Source organism: Phyllostomus hastatus, unplaced genomic scaffold (assembly GCF_019186645.2).
Source record: "Phyllostomus hastatus isolate PE091 unplaced genomic scaffold, TTU_PhHast_1.1 phas_contig_137, whole genome shotgun sequence".
Taxonomy (NCBI): Eukaryota; Metazoa; Chordata; class Mammalia; order Chiroptera; family Phyllostomidae; genus Phyllostomus; species Phyllostomus hastatus.
In genome coordinates this window covers 15,097,075-15,118,620 of record NW_025333583.1, presented here as the reverse complement: position 1 = coordinate 15,118,620, position 21,546 = coordinate 15,097,075, and the positions used below count along the sequence as shown (strand labels likewise).

At 33.6% G+C, this 21,546-nt stretch overlaps 1 protein-coding gene across 4 annotated transcripts in view; it reads right to left on the bottom strand.

Annotated features, from left to right (window-relative positions):
- The window catches only part of KANSL1L (KAT8 regulatory NSL complex subunit 1 like), a 113,678-nt gene that overhangs the window by 62,310 nt on the left and 29,822 nt on the right, over positions 1 to 21,546 (bottom strand). For all 4 annotated transcript variants that reach the window (XM_045855422.1, XM_045855405.1, XM_045855413.1 and 1 more), the window contains 3 exons: positions 13,538 to 13,679; positions 4,881 to 5,078; positions 2,484 to 2,605 (listed from right to left, as the gene is read on the bottom strand). In XM_045855422.1, the coding sequence (XP_045711378.1) occupies positions 2,484 to 2,605; positions 4,881 to 5,078; positions 13,538 to 13,679 (462 nt within the window). The remainder of the gene's footprint in view (positions 1 to 2,483; positions 2,606 to 4,880; positions 5,079 to 13,537; positions 13,680 to 21,546) is intronic.

The window sequence follows — 21,546 nt, the reverse complement described above, 5'->3', positions numbered from 1 at the left end:
CTTGACCTTGTACATCCATTCTACTTTATAGTCTACAGTCAAGCAGCCGTGAAAGTATAATCTCAATTCCTTCTCTCTACTTCATCTCCATCCTCATCTTTATTAACCAGCTCTTACTGCTTTCTCCAGCATGCCACTGCACTGCTCTCGCTAAGGTCTCAATTATACCTGACTAACCAAGAGACACTTTTTAGCACCTTTCTCTGGCATCTGACACAAACACAACATCTTCTCAAAATTTTCTGCTTTTCATTCAGTTTTTACTGTCTTGTCTGAAATATACTCCAGTTTCAATGTTCCTTGTTAAATAGATTTGTTTTTATGGTATATATTTTATGGCATATATTATCACAAATAGAAGTTTTACAAAAATGCTAAGACCAGGAGTATATCCCAAATCTTTTGTTTCATACAGCAGTTTGCTGGTTATCTGGCAACAAAGGTTTAAAATTTGCTCACCTTCTCTTTGATGAAAAGTAGCTATATTTTATTTTCTAGCAAATGTTAGAGAATAAAACAATCTTTCCTTGAAGGGAAACATAATATTTTGATAACAAATATGAAAATAAATTCTTTCTGAAAGAAATGTTTTACATAATTTTGAAAAAATGTTGATTGTTGCTAAACATAAATTACTAAGTAAAATTAGTAAGATTAATTAAATCACATATCAGCACATTTCAAAAAATAAAGAACCAATTTTTCTCTGCTTTTCATTCTTTTAAACAAAGGATTTTAGTAGGCTTTGAACCTGTCAAAAAAACTCTCTAAAATAAACCTTCTAAATAGTTTATAAGAACAATTGCTTGACATCAGGAAAGATGGCAATTACCTCCTGATTTCAACAAGGCCATTTTAACTATTAGACAAAGCTGAGAAAGTATGATTTCGTAAACATAGCCAATGTTACATTTCTTTCATTTGGATATATGTATCTTTACTAAGTATCTTTTTCAACTATGACAACTGTTAAAAATAAAATATTCAAATAAGTCACATAATTCCATTATGACTGTATGATATTTTAAATAATTACATGGTTCACCTACTAGAGTACAAGTAATTTAAAAGTAATATCTTCATCTTCTTTATCTTTGTATCCCTAGGAGGTTGACTATATAGCATAAAATAAATAGTTATGCAATGAATACTTTGTAAATGAATGACCAGTTATACAGGCAAGTAAGTTAAAATGTACACACATTCACACACATACCTAAGTATATGTGTAATACCTAGTTAAGTAAATAAAATATTACCTAAAATAGGCCCATATCACAATGCACATACATCAATGCACATACATCAATTTGATAGTATTTAATGGCTCAACTTGTAATTACGATTTCTTAATTAGGATATGTTCTTATAAATAAATATACCATAGTTTTCTTATGGCATTATGTGAGTAACATGTGAGAACTTTTACTTTCAAAGTGAATCATAAGTGATACGAGGAATGAATATAAAGTCAACAAAAAAGTAAACCAAAACTAATAAAAAAAACTAATGACCCAGTATATATAAAACTGTAAAAGTATTAAATATTAGACTTTTAAAATAAGTTAGAACTAAAAATCAAATAATAGCATTTCCATGTTAAGACTTGGTTTAGATTCACAAGTCTCATTAAGAATGTGATAGCCATTTAACATAATTTTCACCATAGTCTAAATATTCCTTTCAAGCTATATTTAAAAATTTTATTAATAATCATACAATTATTAATATAAAAATTTCCCAACACTCAATTATACTTAGTCCTCTATAGTGGTTAAAGCAAAGATGTCCACATTATTGAACATTATTATTGGAAAAATAGTAGATGAAGCAACAAAACTATATTCTATTAATATCTTTAATTATAATTTCATCTTTGAAAGGAAAAACTCAAAGAGAAAAGTAAGCAAAATAAAAGTACAAATGCTATTCCTCAAAACAATCAGGATTTTGTATATTTATATATCATGTAACATAATAAATTGTTACTGTTCTAGGAATTATATTAATTACATCTAGAAAAAAATTCACCTTATAATACTGAGACACAAAATGGCTGTGTAAACCTTACTTGAATTTTATGACTATTTATCATTCTTCTATACCCAAACCATATCTAGAATCTTTTGTCTTAAAATGCATTATAAGGGCACTGTGGAGCTTAAGAATATAAAATGTACCAAATGGAAGATGTATTAAATAAAGCAGTAATCTGTAGCATATGGTATCACTGTTTTTCTTTTTATAGAAACATTATAAAACTTCCTGGAAAGCTGTCTCCCTTGTTCTCAGATTTATACTTACCTTAATTATATATGTTTCATGTTATCTAAAAATATATCTATGGTCTACTGATAGTACTCTAATAGTGCTTAAGAAAGAAAAAAAGCTGTAATACTTAAAAAACAACAGAACAAAACAAAACAAAATAAAAAAATACGTGAAGGCAAATTTGGAAGCAAATCTATCCCATTGATACCTACCTCCTGGAAATGCCATTGGCCAGACATTTATGGCTACAGGATTTGGAGGAGAGGGGTGATGAAGTTGGGGACAAGTTGAGAGGGGCAATCAAACTGTTGATGATTTCAGTCAACTGTGCACTCTGCAAGAAAACAGTCAACTGCTAAGCAAGAAATGTGAGTTAAATCAACAGCCTTTTAGTGTCTATTAAATGCTTAATTTCTCATGGAACAAGTAAATGTTCATATTTTATTGTAAATACAGGTTTGGGCAAAAAGTAGGTTTACAGAAGTGGGTATGTGAAACAGTTTATTCTTGTATTATTATTTAATAATAATTATATTACTTTTGATACAAACTATTGTAAAACCTACTTTTGCCCACCCTTATACATGTATTTTAAACTACAAAAATGATTTAGACAGCTACTCATATTTTTATTTCTTACATGTAAATTTACACTTTAAAGTACTACTCCTTTTTCATATCCTTTTTTGTTACAGTTCCTTTATCTACTCATCCTGTTCTCTAAAACATTTGAAGTCAGCTAACAGCATCTAAATACTTCCTTTGAGGCAGCAAAATTAATAACAAAAATCCTAGCTGTAATTTACTAGGTGTGTACTATGTGCCAGGCACTGTATTAGCCACTAGAATATTTCTAATTGTTACAACTAACCTGCAAAGTACATAATATTAGAACTTCTGATAATACAATATATAAGGTCAATTACAGATGAGGAAATCCAAGCAAAGAAAGATTAAGCCACTTGACCAAGGATTATAAAGTTGATAAGAAATGGAGCTCTGATTCAAATTCAGGCTGGACTTTCATGCTACTTTGTTTCTTACTATTTTTTCTAATTCAAAATTATCTAGGTTTTTTTTAGGTATCTAAAATTTCCCTTTATCCTAAGCTTAAATATATGTACTATGTTTGTAATGTGTAATGAATATTAAATAATTCTCAAAACAATCATCTGAAATAACTAATAAACACAGAGCACACCAATAGAAACTGTACCAAAAAAAATGACAACTATTAATTACATATATAGTCTATGTTCATTATTTAAAAAAGGAAAGCAGGGAGAGGTTTAAAAAATCAAAAGAATATCACCTGTAATCACATGCATAGAGAAAGCCATTGCTATTATTTTGGTGTATATCCATACATCTACAGTAAGTGTTTGAGCACATGTGAGCGTTAGTGTATATACAACATGTGTGCGCATGCACACACCCTCCCTTTGAATTAAATCATGACACATCAATTTCCTAAAACTTGGTTTTCTCACTTCATATTGTGTGACTACATTTTTAAAAATCCATAGACCTATTTCATCATTTTATTAATGTAAGATATTCTACTATACAGGGGTATATGAAATAATTATTTTTAAACTCTTCATTTGTATGAAACTAATGACATGCTATTAGAAATAATAAGATTCAAGAATACTAAATCTAAAATTTGAATTCTTCAAAAAATCTTTTTTGAAAAATGCCTTGAAATGTTTTCACCATTTATTTTCTTGAAAAATAATGCATACTTAATGACTTTATATTTAAAATTACTACTCATTTTTAGATTGAAGCTCATATTCAAAATTAATAATACACATCAATTCTTTATCCAGTAATCAAGCATTTATTGGTTTATTCATGCAAAGAAATGTACAGAGTGTCTATTTTCCAGTCTGAAACACTGACATGCTCTTCTCTTTTCTGCCTCCAAAAATATCATCCAAAATATTCTAAGCCACTGGAGGTCACTGGTCAGATATGTCTGAACACGTGGCCCAGAGAAACAACATTACCACCAACCCTTACTTAGATTTACCCTAACAACCATCCCACTTCAGCCCAATAAATCTCATATGTTTGAGATCATATTTGAGATAGTGAAAATTTATTAGGAACTTACTCAACTTTCTATTTACATGATCATTTATTTGCACAAATATTAGTGAAGAAAAGTATATTGTTTCACTCCACTTTACACGATCATCTTTATGAAAGCACCCATATTCCAATATTACCTTTCACTAAAAATCTGTCAACAAATTATTCAAATAATCATTGATCATTCAGATTTACTAGGTGAAAGCAGTGTTCTTTCCCTGTGAAAGAAGTCCAGTGATAAGCAATTTTGTTTGAAAAAAAGATTTTTCCACCCTAGTATAAATGAGTTATCATCCTCTGGCTATTACTAATTAATACCTTACATATTATATTTAAATAATCTTAATTACATCAATAATATAATAGATACCAATCATATACTAAGTATTTTAATTGTATTTAATGTCAGATTGCCAACTTTAACAACCCATACCCCAAGGAGATGCACATTTATTTAAACAGTGTAACTTAGAAGTCATTTCATGCCACTCACACTGTGCTCTTCTCATTACCTGTTTCTCTATGTTGCGAAGAAGCAGTGTAGGGCTACTTGGTGACATTTCAAAATCCTGTTCTGGTAAAGGGTCTTGACTCTCTTGGGGAATCTGAGGGTTCCTTGCAATATTTAATGAAGTTGCTTGGTCTGCAAATTGTATTTGTTTTTTCAAAGTGTCTTTTGGAAGTTGACATTCTTCTAGGATCACTATCCCCTAGGCAAACGGCAATTAAAGAGTTGAAATCAAAACAAATTGACTGCTAAATTAACCTTAACGTTATAATGCACTTGAAACCATGCTTCTTATTACCCCTTGGAAATCAGAGAACACACACTTGAAAGTAGTTTTAAAAATTGGCTGATTTAAAACATGTGCAGCTAAAATAACATGTATGCCTGATGGATTGAGCCTGTAAAATATTGTCATAAATTATATACATACAGTTATTTGTCTTATTGGTTTTAGTTACTAGCATTAAAAGTGTGACATGTTTAGAATAAAGCTGAAGGCTTATATGCAGAATATGAACATTTCAGACTGAAATTTAGAACATTTACTGATTTAATCTTATGATACTTTGGTTATTAGCCTCTCCATTTGAGTTTTATATTTGAGCACTCCCATTTTCATAAATTAAAATACCAAATTTATAAACATCCAACAACGATCTAACATTACATTAACTCCTTTCAAAGCCCTGTGAGGACAGGCCCCGAGCCTGCTGCTGCCAGTCAGTGACCATGGGCAGGAATGCACCACTGAGAAAAAGGACTCTCCAGGCCAAAGTTCTTGATGTTTAGGGTGAGCTTATAATAAAGACACAAGCTGTTGACGTCGATGGGGTATTTTCTGAAATGTAAGTAATCAAAGGAGTAAGTGGGGATCTAGCTTCCTCTACACACACACACACAGTATTTTTCAGACCCAAATGTAAGGGAAAGGTGCGTCTTACAGTCCAAAAAATTTGGTGCTTTTCCTTCAAATGGCTAGCTAAACTTTCTCCCACATTTCCCAGCTGGTTCACTCCAACTGCTATCACCCTTAGGCCTCTCAGAGGGAATGGAAACAGGAGAGAAAGGGGGAAAGGAGTGTGCAAATAAGAACTTAATGATTTTATAGTTAGTTCTCACCACAAAACTTCTTCCCTTTCTACTCTTTTTTTAGCCCCTGTGAAGAATAATACATGTTATTATATAATATGTAGTAGATGTAGATTTTTGCAAAATGCCAAAAAGCCCCTACAGGCTAGTTGAAAAGGTATTAAATGCTTCATGTGGTTAAAATATTATATTCTTGAAATGAAAAACAGAGTAACACATTAATGTAAATATCAGTATTTCAAAATGGAACAAATTAAATGACTGCTGTGGGTCAGCTTACATCATGTATGAGTGCTACTTATAGGATGAAAACTGCCTATGGAGTATAATATGCTATGTATGAGTAGTTCAGTTTATACTACAGTGACTATAAACCTGTACAATGAACACAGTCATGTTGTTAAACGTACATTTTATGATTTTGCAGTAATATATACCTTGACGCTTGGTAAAAGTAACAGATAAATTCTTGGTTTTATTTATTTATTTATAAATATATTTTATTGATTATGCTGTTACAGTTGTCCCATTTTCCCTTTTATTTCCCTCCACCCTGCACACCCCCTCCCACCTGCATTCCCCCCTTTATTCTTATCTATGGGTCCTACATGTAAGTTCTTTGGCTTCTACATTTCCTATACCATTCTTAACCTCCCCCCTGTCTATTTTCTACCTACCATTTATGCTTCTTAAATGGTAGGTAGCTCTGTACCTCTTCTCCCTCTCACCCCCTCCCACTCCACTGCCAAGAATCCTCCATGTGATCTCCATTTCTGTGATTCTGTTCCTGTTTTAGTTGTTTGCTTAGGTTTTTTTTGTTTTTGTTTTTAGGTTCAGTTGTTAATAACTGTGAGTTTGTTGTCATTTTACTGTTCGTATTTTTTACCTTCTTTTTCTTAGATAAGTCCCCTTAACATTTCATATAGTGAGGGCTGGACAATGATGAACTCCTTTAACTAGACCTTATCTGGGGAGCACTTTTTCTGCCCTTCCATTCTAAATGAAAGCTTTGCTGGACAGAGTAATCTTGGATGTAGGTCCTTGCCCTTCATGACTTCGAATACTTCTTTTCAGTCCTTTCTTGCTGCAAGGTTCCTTTTGAGAAATCAGCTGATAGTCTTACAGGAACTCCTTTGTGGGAAACTCTCTCCTTTCCTCTCGCTGCTTTTAAGATTCTCTCCTTATCTTTAATCTTGGCTAATGTAATTATGATGTGGCTTTGTGTGAGCTTCCTTGAATCCAACCTCTTTGGGACTCTCTGAGCTTCCTGGACTTCCTGGAAGTTTATTTCCTTTGCCAGATTGGGGAAGTTGTCCTTCATTATTTGTTCAAATAACTTTTCAATTCCTTGCTCTTCCTCTTCTCCTTCTGGCACCCCTACGATTCGGACGTTGGAACGTTTGAAGTTGCCCTGGAGGTTCCTAAGCCTCTCCTCATTTTTTAAAAAATTATTTTTTCTTCATTCTGTTCTGGCTGAATTTCTTCCTTCTGTTCCAAACCGTTGATTTGAGTCCTGGTTTCCTTCCCATCACTGTTGGTTCCCTGTACATTTTCCTTTATTTCACTTTTCATAGCCTTCATTTTTTCCTCTAATTTGCCACCATATTCAAGCAATTCCGTAAGCATCCTGGTTATCAGTATTTGGCACTGTGCATCTGATAGGCTGGCTATCTCTTTGTCACTTAGTTGTGATTTTTCTGGAGCTTTGATCAGTTCTTTCATTTGGGCCATTTTTTTTTTGTCTTGATGCACCAGTTACATAGTGAGGGACAGAGCCTTAGGTGTTCACCAGGGTGCAACCCACATCGCTGCCTCGTGAGGCAGTATATGGGGGCAGGATCTGAGAGGGAACAATGGTGCTTGCTCCATTCTCTGCCGGTTTTCAGTCATTTCCCCCTCTTCCCACAAGCAAAGTGGGCCCTTCTGGTGCTGATTCCCATGTGGGTGGGTGTGTGTACGTTCTAGGGCCCTGTGGGTCTCTCCAACGAACTCTCCTGTGAGGCTGGGAGTCTTTCCTGGCACCTCAATTTCCACAGGTGTTTTCAGTCAGCGGTTTGAGGCTTTATTTCCCTGTGCTGGAACCCTGGGTTGCTTGGTCTGTCTTGCTCCTGAATTGTTCCTCCCAGTTTATCTGCACGTGAATGTGGGACCACCAGCTCTGCCAGCTGCTGCCTCACTGTCCGCCAGCCTCCAGCTCACCCATCCCAGCCCTCCAGCCTCCGCCTTGCTGCAAGTCCTCTCTGCCCAGCTGCCTGTCTCCGCACCTCCTACCAGTCTGGGTGAGTGTTTCTTCTTTAACTCCCGTGTTGTTGGACTTCCATACAGTTTGATTTTCTGGCAGTTCTGGTTGCTTTTGTTTTTAAATTTGTTTTTGTCCTTCTTTTGGTTGTACGAGGAGGTACAGTGTATCTACCTACGCCTCCATCTTGGCCAGAAGTCACAAAAAATCAAATTCTTATTTTTATTTATACTTACAACAATGCAAGTAACTTTAAAAAGTAAAGGGGATCCGATTTTTAATCCCATCTTAATGACCATTTTCCTAATATGCACAAATATGGCTGTCAAGAAATCTAAAAAATATGTACTTAAAAGAAGTTTATTTGATATTTAAAAAATTAAATTAGACTTGATAAATATGTATCATTTGTCCATTCAAATTTGTACAAGTCTCTTACTAAGTTTTTTGCAAGTACCTCATGCAAAAGAAATACAAGTTTTTACCATATCAATTTAACTGTAATTCTCTTTGGTTTGATTAGTTTATATTATGTGCCAGGCTCTGTGAATTAGTCTGATTTCATAATCCCTAGTTATAATATATTTCTATGGAAAAACTGATTCTTAAGTTCAAAAGCCCAATTTATAAACCGTTAAAATACTACATATAAACACTACTAAAATACTACTATAAATACTACCTTTTTTATAAGTAGGGGCCCTAATATAGTTAGTTCAATGAAGAACAGTATTTTTTAAATTTAACTGGGGAGAGACTCATAGCCAACTTCATAATCTATTTTTCCCTTAAACTACTGCCCTGGATGAAACTCTCACAGTGTGAGAAGAACAGACCATGACTTTTCTCTGTCATGGCTGAGAAGACAGAACAGGGAAGAAGAGTGCATCCTCTGGAGACACTGCAGAGATAGTTTCTGTTCTTAAAAACCAGAAAAAGAACATGTGTGTTGGGTCATCACCATGTACACTTCAAATATCTTTTAATTTCATTTGTCAACTATACCTCAATAAAACTGAATTTTTAAAAATCAGGAATAGTCTAATGATAGATAAAACAAGTCAAATAACAAAGATATGAAAACTCTTTAGAATTACGGATTGAGATAACTGAGACAAGTGAAAACTCTAGAATGAGAAGAAAGCAAATCAACTTCCCCAGAGGAAACAACTGTTTCTGATAATAACACTAGAGAGGTCCCCACCCCAACTCCCAGGGTCTTCCTAGAAGAGACATAATGTGAAAAAAGAAACAATTGTCTTAGCAACATCTTTATTATTTATATAAAGTCATCAAGACTAATTTTAAGCAAAAAACTTAAATAAAAATTTTAAAACACAAGAAATGTACAATTTAAAATGTAGAAGACCCTATTACAGGATAACAAACAAAAATGTAAAAGAAAGACCATAGCTAGCCTCTCAACCAAGAATAACTATTTAAAAATTTTTTGTAAATGTGAGAAGAAGCTGTTGTCTTACTGAACAGCTAAAATAGAGAAAAGGAGAAATATGCAAGTTGTAATGTGTTACAAAGCTGTTACAAGAACAAAGAAGAGATGTTAATATCTGCTTTCCCCTTCCTAAAATTTTTTTAAAAATTTAGGCCACCTGGAACCTGTTAAACAGAGGGCAAATGACAGCTTAAAGACCTAACACTACTAGTAAATCTATTATGTGCGTTTCCTCACCAGTCACAAACTGGCACTTAATTAAACAGACTATTTATAAAAGAGTATCTATCAATCTCTTTCCCTTCCCCTTATCTCTGATTTAACCTAGAAGAATATTTTTCATTCCTTTCAAGATGTATTAAACAGAAAGTTTCGGTCCACTCAAAATAATCACTATTCTCAATGCTTTTTTTTTTTCTTATAATAACTCAAGAAGCTGTAAGAGCAAAGAAAGCACTTATTTTCCTATTAAGTATAACAGCAGCTCAACTACATGGTGGACAAATAAGCAATTAAATATCTTAAATCCTAAGAAATGTAAGAAGAAAGTGTCAAAATAAAGAAATATTGTATTTCAAGAGCATAATTTTAATGACATTTTCCATAAAACAAATATAATGTCATTCTTAAGAGAACAAATGGCCACATATACATCTAACCTAAACCAAGATAAATGTAAAGCCATATAAATTTTTATTTATTGATTGATTTTAGAGAGAGAGTGGGAGGGAGGGAGGGAGGAAGGGGAAGAGGGAAAGCAGAAGGGAGGGAGGGAGAGGGGAAGGAGGAGAAAAAGAGAGAGAGAAAAATATCAATTTATTGTTTCACTTATTTATGCATTCATTGGTTGATTTTTTTTTAAACTTCTTTTTTTTTTTTTTTAAGATTTCATTTATTTATTTTTAGGGAGGGAAGGGAGGGAGGGAGGGAGGGAGGGAGAAGAGAGAGAGAGAGAGAGAGAGAGAGAGAAAGACATCAATGTGTGGTTGCTAGGGGTTATGGCCTGCAACCCACGGATGTACCCTGGCTGGGAATCGAACCTGGGACACTTTGGTTCCCAGCCCGCGCTCAATCCACTGAGCTACGCCAGCCAGGGCTCATTGGTTGATTTTTTTGTATGTGCCCTGACTGGGGATCAAACCCACACCACACCCTTGACGTAACAAGCCGACACTCTAATCAACTCAGGTACTGGCCAAGGCAGGCCATATAAATTATTACTAGGCAGTTTACATTTCTTTCCTTAAAATAATTTATTTAATAGATATAAACATATAATCAAACTTTTAAAAATGTTTAACAATTACATAGCACTGCATAAAACAAACAGAATATTAAATATCTTTTCCCAAGTCAAAGCAGTATGAACTAGACTGTCTTGATTCAGACATAAAAGTTAGTCATCAATTTAACTGGAAACCCACTTTCTTGGAAATTTGTAAGTTGTTTTAAACTTGAATCATTCTTAAAACTCTTTTTACTATAAAAAATGCTTGGGATATATCCTTTCAAGAATGTGATCAAAGAGCAGATATTTGGTGATCTTCAAAGAACTGGGAAATCACTACAACTGAAGGCCCCAGTAGAGACACAATTACAAATGAGGAACAGTTGCTATAGTAATTGAATAGGAAACTTCCATCAGGAAACTATTCTTGAACACAGTGCCCTCAAATCCAACTGATAGAACCGGTCAGACCAAAGTTTTATTTCTGTCCTTCTACCCACCTTCCTACAAAAATCACCACCAAATTCTAAAATGCATTAAACGATATTTCATTACTGTCTCCCTTCCTCTCCCGTCCTTGCACAATTCATACTTTCTGCTCCAAGCTATACTACTATGTTATTCCTAAAAAAAAAAATTGTTTTTTGCCTTCAAACCTTTAAGAAATGCCCTTTTCTATTTTCTAGTTCCATTGATTCATTGAGCAAACTATTATTTATCCTCCAAAGTCATACTGAAGCATCAACTCTTTACTGATGTTTTCTCTGACCTGCTAACCTCTAAAATAAGAGTTAAGTATTCTCTCTATGCCACTTCTGTATGTTATTAAAAACATGTTATCACTCCACATATTAGATTACTTGCAACTATCCAGCTATGTGGTCTAATTCTCCTACCAGAAAATAAACTCATGATAAAGCTTAAACATTATTAATCTTTATTTATGTGTAGACCATAGGTGGGGTTGGGCTAACCACATGGTTCAAAAACTTTCCTTCATAGCTTTTTCTTTTCAGACCAATCACAGTTATACTTACAGTATTATCTCCATTACAATATTTTTCCATATTTTTTGCCATGTAGAATAGTTTCCCAGAAAAACAAATTATAAAGAGATATTTAGCAATATTTAGATCCATGGGATTGCAAAAGAACTCTTTATGTTATTGCTTCTATGGGAAAATATACCACGTTTCAAGCAAACAGCCTACAATTTGGGGGAAACAATATATCTGCAAGCTGAGGAAATCCCATGGTTAAATTTCCCATGGTTGGAATTAAACCTGTATTTATTTGTGTGATCATTTACTTAATTTTTACACTCAACAGACTGTAAACCCTACAACATGAGAGATTTGTAGTATTTACAATTGATCAAGAATAGTATCTGAATTCATTCACAAACACACACCATCACCACTCAAAGACAGTAAAAAGGATAAGTTAGTCTTAGACCAAAAAAAAAAAAGTATAATTAATTACAGAGGCCCAATCTCCAACATTCAGTAACAAAACAGCAATAAAGTAATATTTCACACCCATTACACTGGAAAAATCAAGAGGTCAAAAATTATATAATGTTGGCAAAACTGTGGAGGAAACAGGAGCTGGCCAGTGGGAATACTTATTACCCAATCACATCAGTGAGTATAGGAAAGTCGAAGACAGTCATGCCTAAGATCCAGCATGCTGCTTCCACTTTTAGGCATATAGCCAAGAGAAGCTCTCCACAGGCTCACAAAAAAAAAAAACTTAAAAGACAGTCATTGCAGTATTGTTTTTACTGGTGTAAAAATGGAAACACTGCCTATCAAAAGAAAGTAAGAGAAGAGATAAACAATCCATTGTATTCATAAAATTCCACTCATTTAATTAAATACCATACAGGAGGTATAAAAATGAATAAATAGTATACTGAGCAAAAAGAAGCAAGTGCAAAGGAGTTTGTAGTATAATTTATATAAACTTCAGAAGCATGGAAAATAAATATCATTTGTAGAAATACATAGATACCTATCTGCCACTAATATAAAAACATATATACTGAAACTTACGTAATTCTATTAACTGTCACCCCATTAAATTTAATAAAATAAAAAAATACATAATAATATCAAAAATATTGGAATCAGAATAGTGGTTACAGTGGCATAGAGAAAGAGAATGGGATCAGGTAGGACTACACACATACTTCAATCGTATGGATACTGCTTTACTCTAGAAACTAAACCCATACTAGCAAAAATTTAATATACGATAAACTTGAAGGTGGTACACAAGCATTCATCATATTGCTTTCTGCAACTTTTTATGTTTTAAAACAAAACAAAAAAATCTAAGGAAATATAAGATACAGTATTTCTTACATATGATAAAATAAATGCCAACAAAGTAGAGGTTTACAAAAAACACTTATCGTTTCTATTAACTGAAACCCAACAAAGTTCTGAATTGCTTAAGTATGATAAAATGATCACAATATATGTACAAAGGCATTACAAAGATAGCTTCAATTTACAGCAATTAATATATCAAAAATCTTAATATTCACTACATTTTTACAAAACCTGTAATAATTATTTTGTGTGGAGAGATGAGGAGAAACTCAAACAGTATAATTGTTTTTAAAGAACAGAAAAACACAGAAAATACCTTGGAGGCACGAATCTGCCTATGGACATCCGTTAGTTGTTGGATTTTGTATTCTAGCTCTGAAATCTGGGCTTGAAGCCATGTCCATCGGCTGCCAACTCTTGCTCTGTCTACAAGCCACTTCCATTCAGTACTACAGTTACTGTGAACAACACATACATTGTTAGTCAAAGCGCAAAGGCAATCAAGTTCTCACAGAGGCTGCTTAATAACTTCCTTGACTCCTGTCATACAATCCTAATTTCCTTCCCAAACATCTAATTACATGAACTGAAGATGGCATATCAATTTCTTATCAAAGAAAAAGACATAATTTTCTTATCTTTCTATTCCACAAACACTTGTTTTTATTCAATATTACTATCCAACAGTAGGATAATCTCCTTTGCTACTTAATAATTAATGCTGAAGGGTTGAAATAGAAGTGGGCCAGCAAAGAAAAGGAAACAAGAGTGACAATACTAACACCATGTACAAACTGTCACATGAGGCTTTTCTATGCAACCAGATGTTGCACACAAAAACAGTCATGTATCAGAGAAGTCATTCGAACTGTGCTAGATCTAAATCTATGTAACAAACCCTAGCTATTCAATTGTACTCTGTGTAAGTTTTGTTAAAACAAATCACTATTACCTCATCAAATATTTAAAATCAATTTAAAGAAATTATCAAAAATTATTAATGCTCTGCTACATTTAAAATAAGCATATCAAATATATAGATTTTGACATATTTATTAAAATAAACAGCTTGTTAAAAAGCTGATTCCTAGCATTCACAGGGCAGATATGACCAAGAATTTATATAAAGGTTATTTTTCATGCATATTTGAAAATAAGGGTTGAACCCTAGACCATCTATATTTGGTGAGGGTGCTGCTCTGGTACACATTTTTAAAGATTACAAATTAATTACTTTATGAAAATATTCCAACCATTTCAGCTAGAAAACAGTTTTTTGGGAATGTGTGTGTGTGTGCATGAAAATTAATTAGGAGCTTCAGATTAAAGGAAAAATGTGACAGAGACTGAGAGTGTAACTGAAGGACAATAACTACTTAATGGCAAAACACGAACTTCATGAGAAACTTGTTTAAAACAGCACTTATTGTCAAAATCCGTACAATGTACAAGATCAAGAGTGAACTCTAATGTAAATTATAAACTTGGAGTGATAAAGATGTGTTAGTGTAGGTTCACAGATTGTAAAAAATGCACTATTTGGTGTAGTATGTTGTTAGTGGGGGAGGTTACATTTGTGTGGGTACAGGGGATATGTGGGAACTCTTGGTACTTTCTGCTCAATTTTGCTATAAACAAAACTGCTGTAAAAAATCAAGTTTATTAATTTTTTAGAAACACATTTAATCATAATGGAAAGACTTGCATATATACTTTAGTCATAGGAAATACTTAAGAGATCATTTATTGTCAGGGAACCATACAACTGTAACTTTACTGTACATAACTTACCCATTATAATAGGATTTTATATTATCAATGTTCCCCAAAACTTATTTTTTAAAAGATTATAATTTCATACAAAATGATTAAGAAGATATTCATAAATTAGGGCTGCTCTTGGCATTATTAGTTATTCAGTTTATAATCAGTATTGTGATTTTATAAATTTGATACTCTTAAATCACATTTTCATAACTATGGACAAAATAAAAGAGAGTGCCTATTCAAAATACCTATTCATATATAATATTTAATAACACTAACTAACAATCATGAGACTGATAGAAAAGCAAGGGCCACTTATACAGTTGCATAAGTGAGGATAAAGTGTTGGATTTTATGCAAAAAGAAAGTTATTACCAAGCTCATAACAAAAACATTTTTTCCAAACACTCTGGCTACTAGGTAGGGGAAGCATTGAAGTGGGACATGAGAGGAAATAAGGAAACCTGTTAGGGTACAGCTTTAATAATCTGGATCAATAACCTGGATATGACACAGATAGTGATCTCCAAATATTTCATGTGCTGTTCTCCATTTCCCAGCCTTCCTTGCAGTACAATTGGAACCATGTGATTAGTTCTGACCAATGGGCTGTGTGTAAAAGCAAACTAGTCATTTCCAGTCCACTTGACCACCTTCAAAGCTACTAGTGCAGAGAGTATAGTTACAAGATGGAGGAGGATCACAGACCAAACCACAATGGACTTTATGTAAGCCAGGTGAATCTCTGAGGTATTAAACTACCGAAATTAGGAGGTTAACTAGTTACTCTAAATATAGTCTATTCTGACTAAAACACTGAGTAAAAAATGAAAATGGCTTGGACTGGGAAAGGTGTGGGAGATGAAGAGTTGAAGAGAATGAATTCAAGGTTCATTTTAAAGCTGATAGGACTTGTAGAAGTATGGCATGGTAGAAAGCATGGGGAAATCAAAGATGATCTTAGATGTTCTTTCAGTAAATTTTGCTCCAGTTGGAAAATTTCCCCACAACATGAAATTTTGCTTGGCTGTCCAAACTGATGGTTAGCTAATGGTCAAATATAATGAAGAAAAAAAATTTTCATGGAGTTCATGTTATTGTACTTCTAGTAAAAATATTCTGATATTCAAATTATATTTAGAAAAATCACTTTTATGTGCATAAACTATATAATATTATTCTAACATAGAGAAATAGCAATATCAAGAAACATAAAATGAAGTAAAAATAGCCTCTTCAACAAATGGTGTTGGAAAATCTGGACAGCTACATGCAAAAAAAATGAAACTTGATCACCAACTTACACTATACACAAAAATAAACTCAAGATGGATAAAGCACTTAAACATAATTTGTGACACCATAAAAGCCCAAAGGAGAACATAGGCAGGAAAATTTCAGATATTCAATGCAGCTATATTTTCACCAATATATCACCTAGAGCAAGGCACATAAAAGAAAGAATAAGCAAATGGGACTTTATCAAAATAAAAAGCTTCTGCATATCTAAAGAGAACATCAGCAAGATGAAAAGAGGACCAACCATATAGGAAAATATATTTGCAAATGATATTTCAGACAAAGGTTTGATCTCCAAAATATATGAAGAATTCACATGACTCCATTCCAGGAAGACAAACAATTCAATTAAACAATGGGCAATGGACCTGAACAAACAATTCTCCAAGGAGGACATACAGAGGGCCCAGAGACATATGAAAGGATGCTCAGCAACACCAGCCATCAGAGAGATGCAAATTAAAACCACAATAAGATACCACTTCACACCAGTCAGAATGGCCATCATAAACAAATCAACAAACAAGTGCTGGTGAGGCTATGGAGAGAAGGGAACCCTAGTGCACTGTTGGTGGGAATGCAGACTGGTACAGCCACTGTGGAAAACAGTATGGAATTTCCTAAAAAAATTAAAAATGGCACTGCCTTTTCACCTAGCAATTCCACTGCTGGGATTATACCTTAAGAATCCTGAAACATTAATTCAAAAGAATCTATGCACCCCAATGTTCATAGCACCACAATTTACAATAGACAAGTGCTAGAAGCAACCTAGGTGCCCATCAGTAAATGAATGGATCATAAAATATGATACATTAACACAATGGAATACTATGTATTGCATGCAGAAAGAAAGAAGGAGCTCCTACCCTTCACAAGAGCATGGATGGAACTGGAGAGTATTATGCTAAGTGAAGTAAGCCAGGCAGTGAAAGACAAATACCATATAATCTCACCTATAAATGGAACCTAATCAACAAAACAAACCAGCAAGCAAAATATAACCAGAGACATTGAAATAAAGAACAAACTGACAGTAACCAGAGGGGATGTGGCAGGGAGATAACAGGGGAAAGAAGGAAAAAGGGTCATCAAGGAACATATAAAGGACCCATGATAAAGCCAAAGGGGGTAGGATTGAGAGTGGGAAGTGGTGGGGGGCTCGGGGGAAAGTGGTGGTGGGAAAATGGAGACAACTGTATTTGAACAATAAAAAATGATAAAAAAAGGAAAATACCAATATCATAATAAATTTAAGTCAACTAAATAATGCTGGGGCTTTGTGGTACATGAAGTGAATTGTCTGTAAAGGATACATTATCCTACATTTTAATAGGAGTGAAAAACACGTTCTCTACAATTAAAGTGGTAAACAGGCTTTTCCAACAAAAATGCTCCCTTGGTTGAAAACCTGTTTTTCTCAAAAATAATTAACATTGCAAACAAGTTACAGATAAGCATATGGTTATCTCACACAAAAGGAGATTAACACCTGTTGTACACCAAAGTCAAAACAGGTTTTATGTAAACAACTTATACAACCAATGATGTAATAGCTTATATAACTTAGATCATAACCAATGAGAACACAGATGATGCACCAACAAACAAATAAGAATATGAGGCATACTTAGTGTCTAGATTTCCCAATTAGCATGTAAGATTGGCCCACTAGACCACTAACATTGACGCCCTGCATCTCTCTGGGGTGTTTAACTGATCATAGACTACCACAAGCAGACCATAAAGAGGGGCTCCTCCTTCCAGTGAAAACATTTGTGAGTGGAGACCACCTGGGCAGTGAGACTACTCAGTCCCCAGAATAGCTGCATATGCCTTCAATCCCCATTCTTGCTTCTTTGCAGTCATCACTTAACTTGCTCAAGAAAAATAAACACAAACTGTTTAAACCAAGTTGTTTTGAGTACAGTTTCTCTTGGCACTGACTTATCAATATCATGAAGCTACATCCCTGTTTTGACCTTGAAGTGTAGTTCCTCAGAGTAAGTCAGTGCTTTCTAATATTACATCTTAAGTTACCAAGACTTAAAAAGGGTCTGGTATAAATTAAATTTTTCCTTTAACATGAAGAATTTTTTAGCTCACTAACAACAATGAATTAACTACAACAAAGAATAAAAAAAGGTGGCCCTGGCTGGGTAGCTCAGTTGGTTAGAGTGTTAGCTCCATGTACCAAGGTTGCAGGTACGATTCCTGGTCAGGGCACATATGAGAAGTAAAAAGAAATGCATAAATAAGTAGAACAACAAATTGATGTTTTTCTCTCTCTAAAATCAATAAAATGAGCCCTGGCTAGTATGGCTCAGTGGATTGAGTGCAGCCTGTGAACCAGAGGGTCGCTGGTTCGATCCCCAGTCAGGGCACATGCCTGGGTTGCAGGCCAGGTCCCCAGTAGGGGGCACTCAAGAGGCAACCACACTTTGATATTTCTCTCTTTCTCCTTCCCTACTCCTCTCTCTAAATATAAATAAATAAATCCTTTAAAAAAATAAAAATAAAAATAAAAATAAAATCAATAAAATGAAAAAGAGAAAAGGAAGACCCATCTGTGGAAAACAACTATCCCCCCCAAATAAGAGTTATCTTGGGAAAAATACATTAAATCATGCCAAACTTGCCCACTAGTGTTTGCTCACCTAGAAAGAGCTTATCCTTTAGACCAGAGATTGGGTAAACTTTTCCTGTAGACAGTCTGATAGTAAATATTTTAGGCTTTGTGGGCCACATGGAGTCTTTAACAACTACTCAACTCTGCTATTACAGCATGAGAACAGCCATAGATGGTACATAAATGAATGGGTGTGACTGCATTCCGATAAAACTTTGTTTACAAAAACAGTCAATGGGCCAAATTTGGTCCATAGTCTATAGTTCTCCAATCCCTGATGTAGGGCATGTTTTCATATGTTTCTCATGTTTCCCAAGGGATTATGACTTCCTTGACAAAGTGTCTGTTCAAGTCATTGGCTTACATTTAATTATGTTATTATCTTACTTATATGAGACCAGTGTCAGACTACATGTATTGGACATACATATAGCTCCTAGCCTGCAGCTTGCCTTTCATCTTCCTAATGGTGTCTTTCAAAGAGCAAGATTCTAATTTTGAAAAGTCCAATTTATCAGATTTTCCTTTTATGGATAGTTCATTTTATGTCCTAAGAAATCTTTGCTGAACATAAAGTCATAAAGATTTAATCATGTTTCTAAAATTTCAGAGTTTTAGCTTTTAGATCTATAATCCAGTTTATTTCTGTGTATGGTATGAACTTAGGGTCTAGATTCATTTCTTTATATATGAAAAATTTAATTTCTGAACCATTTTTAAAAGATTCTCTTTTTCTTTAATAGAAAAAAAAACTATCCATGAATAAATAAAAGACTGTCTATAAACACATGGTCTATGCACAACACACACACACTGTTAGCATATCTATCTCAATGGCTTAACTCAATACCACAGTATTACTGTAGTTTAGAGTAATTCTTAAAATCCAGTAGTGTAAACTCTCCAACTTTGTTCTTTACCAATAGTTTTGACCATTCTAAACTTGAGAATCAGCTTGTCAATCTCTACAGAAAAAAAAAGGAAAATAAACACCTAGTTACGGTGCATATTATTTCCTATATGTATTATTGTCAACTGCAAATAAAGACAGTGTTATTGATTTGTAATCTGGATGCCTTTTATTATTTCTCTTACCTTGTTTGACTGGCTAGGAATTACACTACAATGTTAATTTAAGTCATGAGAGTGGACATCCTGACGTTCTCCCTGATCTTACAGAAAGAGCATTCAGTCTCTCATCATTAAATGTAATGCTACCTGTATACCTTTTGTAAGTGTCCTGGTCAGATTTAAGAAGTTTTTGTCTATTCCAAGTTTGTTGTAAGTTTCTATCATGAATGGGTTTAAATTTTGTTGAAGTATTTTTGATTCTATGGACATAAGTGTTTGTTGTTTCTTTTTTTATTGAGTTTCGAATATTAAATTGACTTTGCTTCCTGGTATTAACTACTTTGATCATGATGTATTATCTTCTTAATATTTTGGTTGACTCTACTTGGTATTTCATTGGGGATGTTTTGCATCTACAATAAGAAAATATTGATCTGCTTTTTTTCTTGTAATGTCTGTGTCTGGTTTTAGAATCAAGCTTATACTTGCCTTATAAAATGAGTTAAGAGATGTTCTCTCCTACATTTTTTGGAAAAGTTTGTGTTGAATCAGAATTGTTTATTATCTGAGTTTTAAGAAAAGTAATTAGCAAAGCCAACTGGGACTGGAATTTCCTATCAGAGAAGGTTTTTAATTATTAATTTGATTGCTTGGATACAAGGTTGTTTTTTAAGTTTTCTATTTCTTCTTTGTCAGTTTTGGTAATTTGTCTTTCAAGCACTTAGTCTATTTTGTCTGAGTTGTTGAAATTGTTCATAATATTCCAAGTATTCCATTAATGCTTATAACATCTGTAGTTATACTTTTCTTTCCTATTATTAGTAATTTTTTCCTGATCAATCTAACTAAAAGTTTATCAACTTAATCTTTTCAAAGACCCATCTTTTGGTGGTTTCTCTAATTTTGTCTATACTTTTGGGCTTTATATTTCATTAATTTCACTCTTTGTAATATCTTCCTACTTACTTGGGGTTTAATTTGATCATGATGTTGCAGGAGACATAGAACAAAGACTTTACACTTTTCTTCTATTCTTATATAAGCATTTATAGCCATAAATTTTCATCTAAGCACTGCTTTAGTAATCTAGTAGCTGCATCCTACAAATTAGATATGCTGTTTTTCATTATCATTCTGTTCTAAACTTTACAAATTCCCTAGTTGACTTTGTTTCATCCATGAGTTATTTGGAAATGTGTAGCAGTCTAATTTCCATATTTCAAAACTACATATTCACCATTTCATCCCTTTGTATAGATCTGAGTTTTCACTCTATCATTTTCTTTCAGCCTGAAGGACACCTTTTATGTTCTCTTATAGTATTGGTATATTGAGCAATATTTGTTTTGTTTCAAAATATTATTTTGTCTTTGTTTTTTACAAGATCACTTCACTAGGTAGAGAATTTTAGGTTGACTATTTTCAGCACTTTAAATATATCATTCCATTGTTTTCTGGCTTGCACACCTTCTGATGAGAAGTCAGTTCTTTTTGTTGTTGTTGTAATATCTTTGATCCAATATGTAAAGTGTCTGCCCTCCCCCTTACTGCTTTTAAGA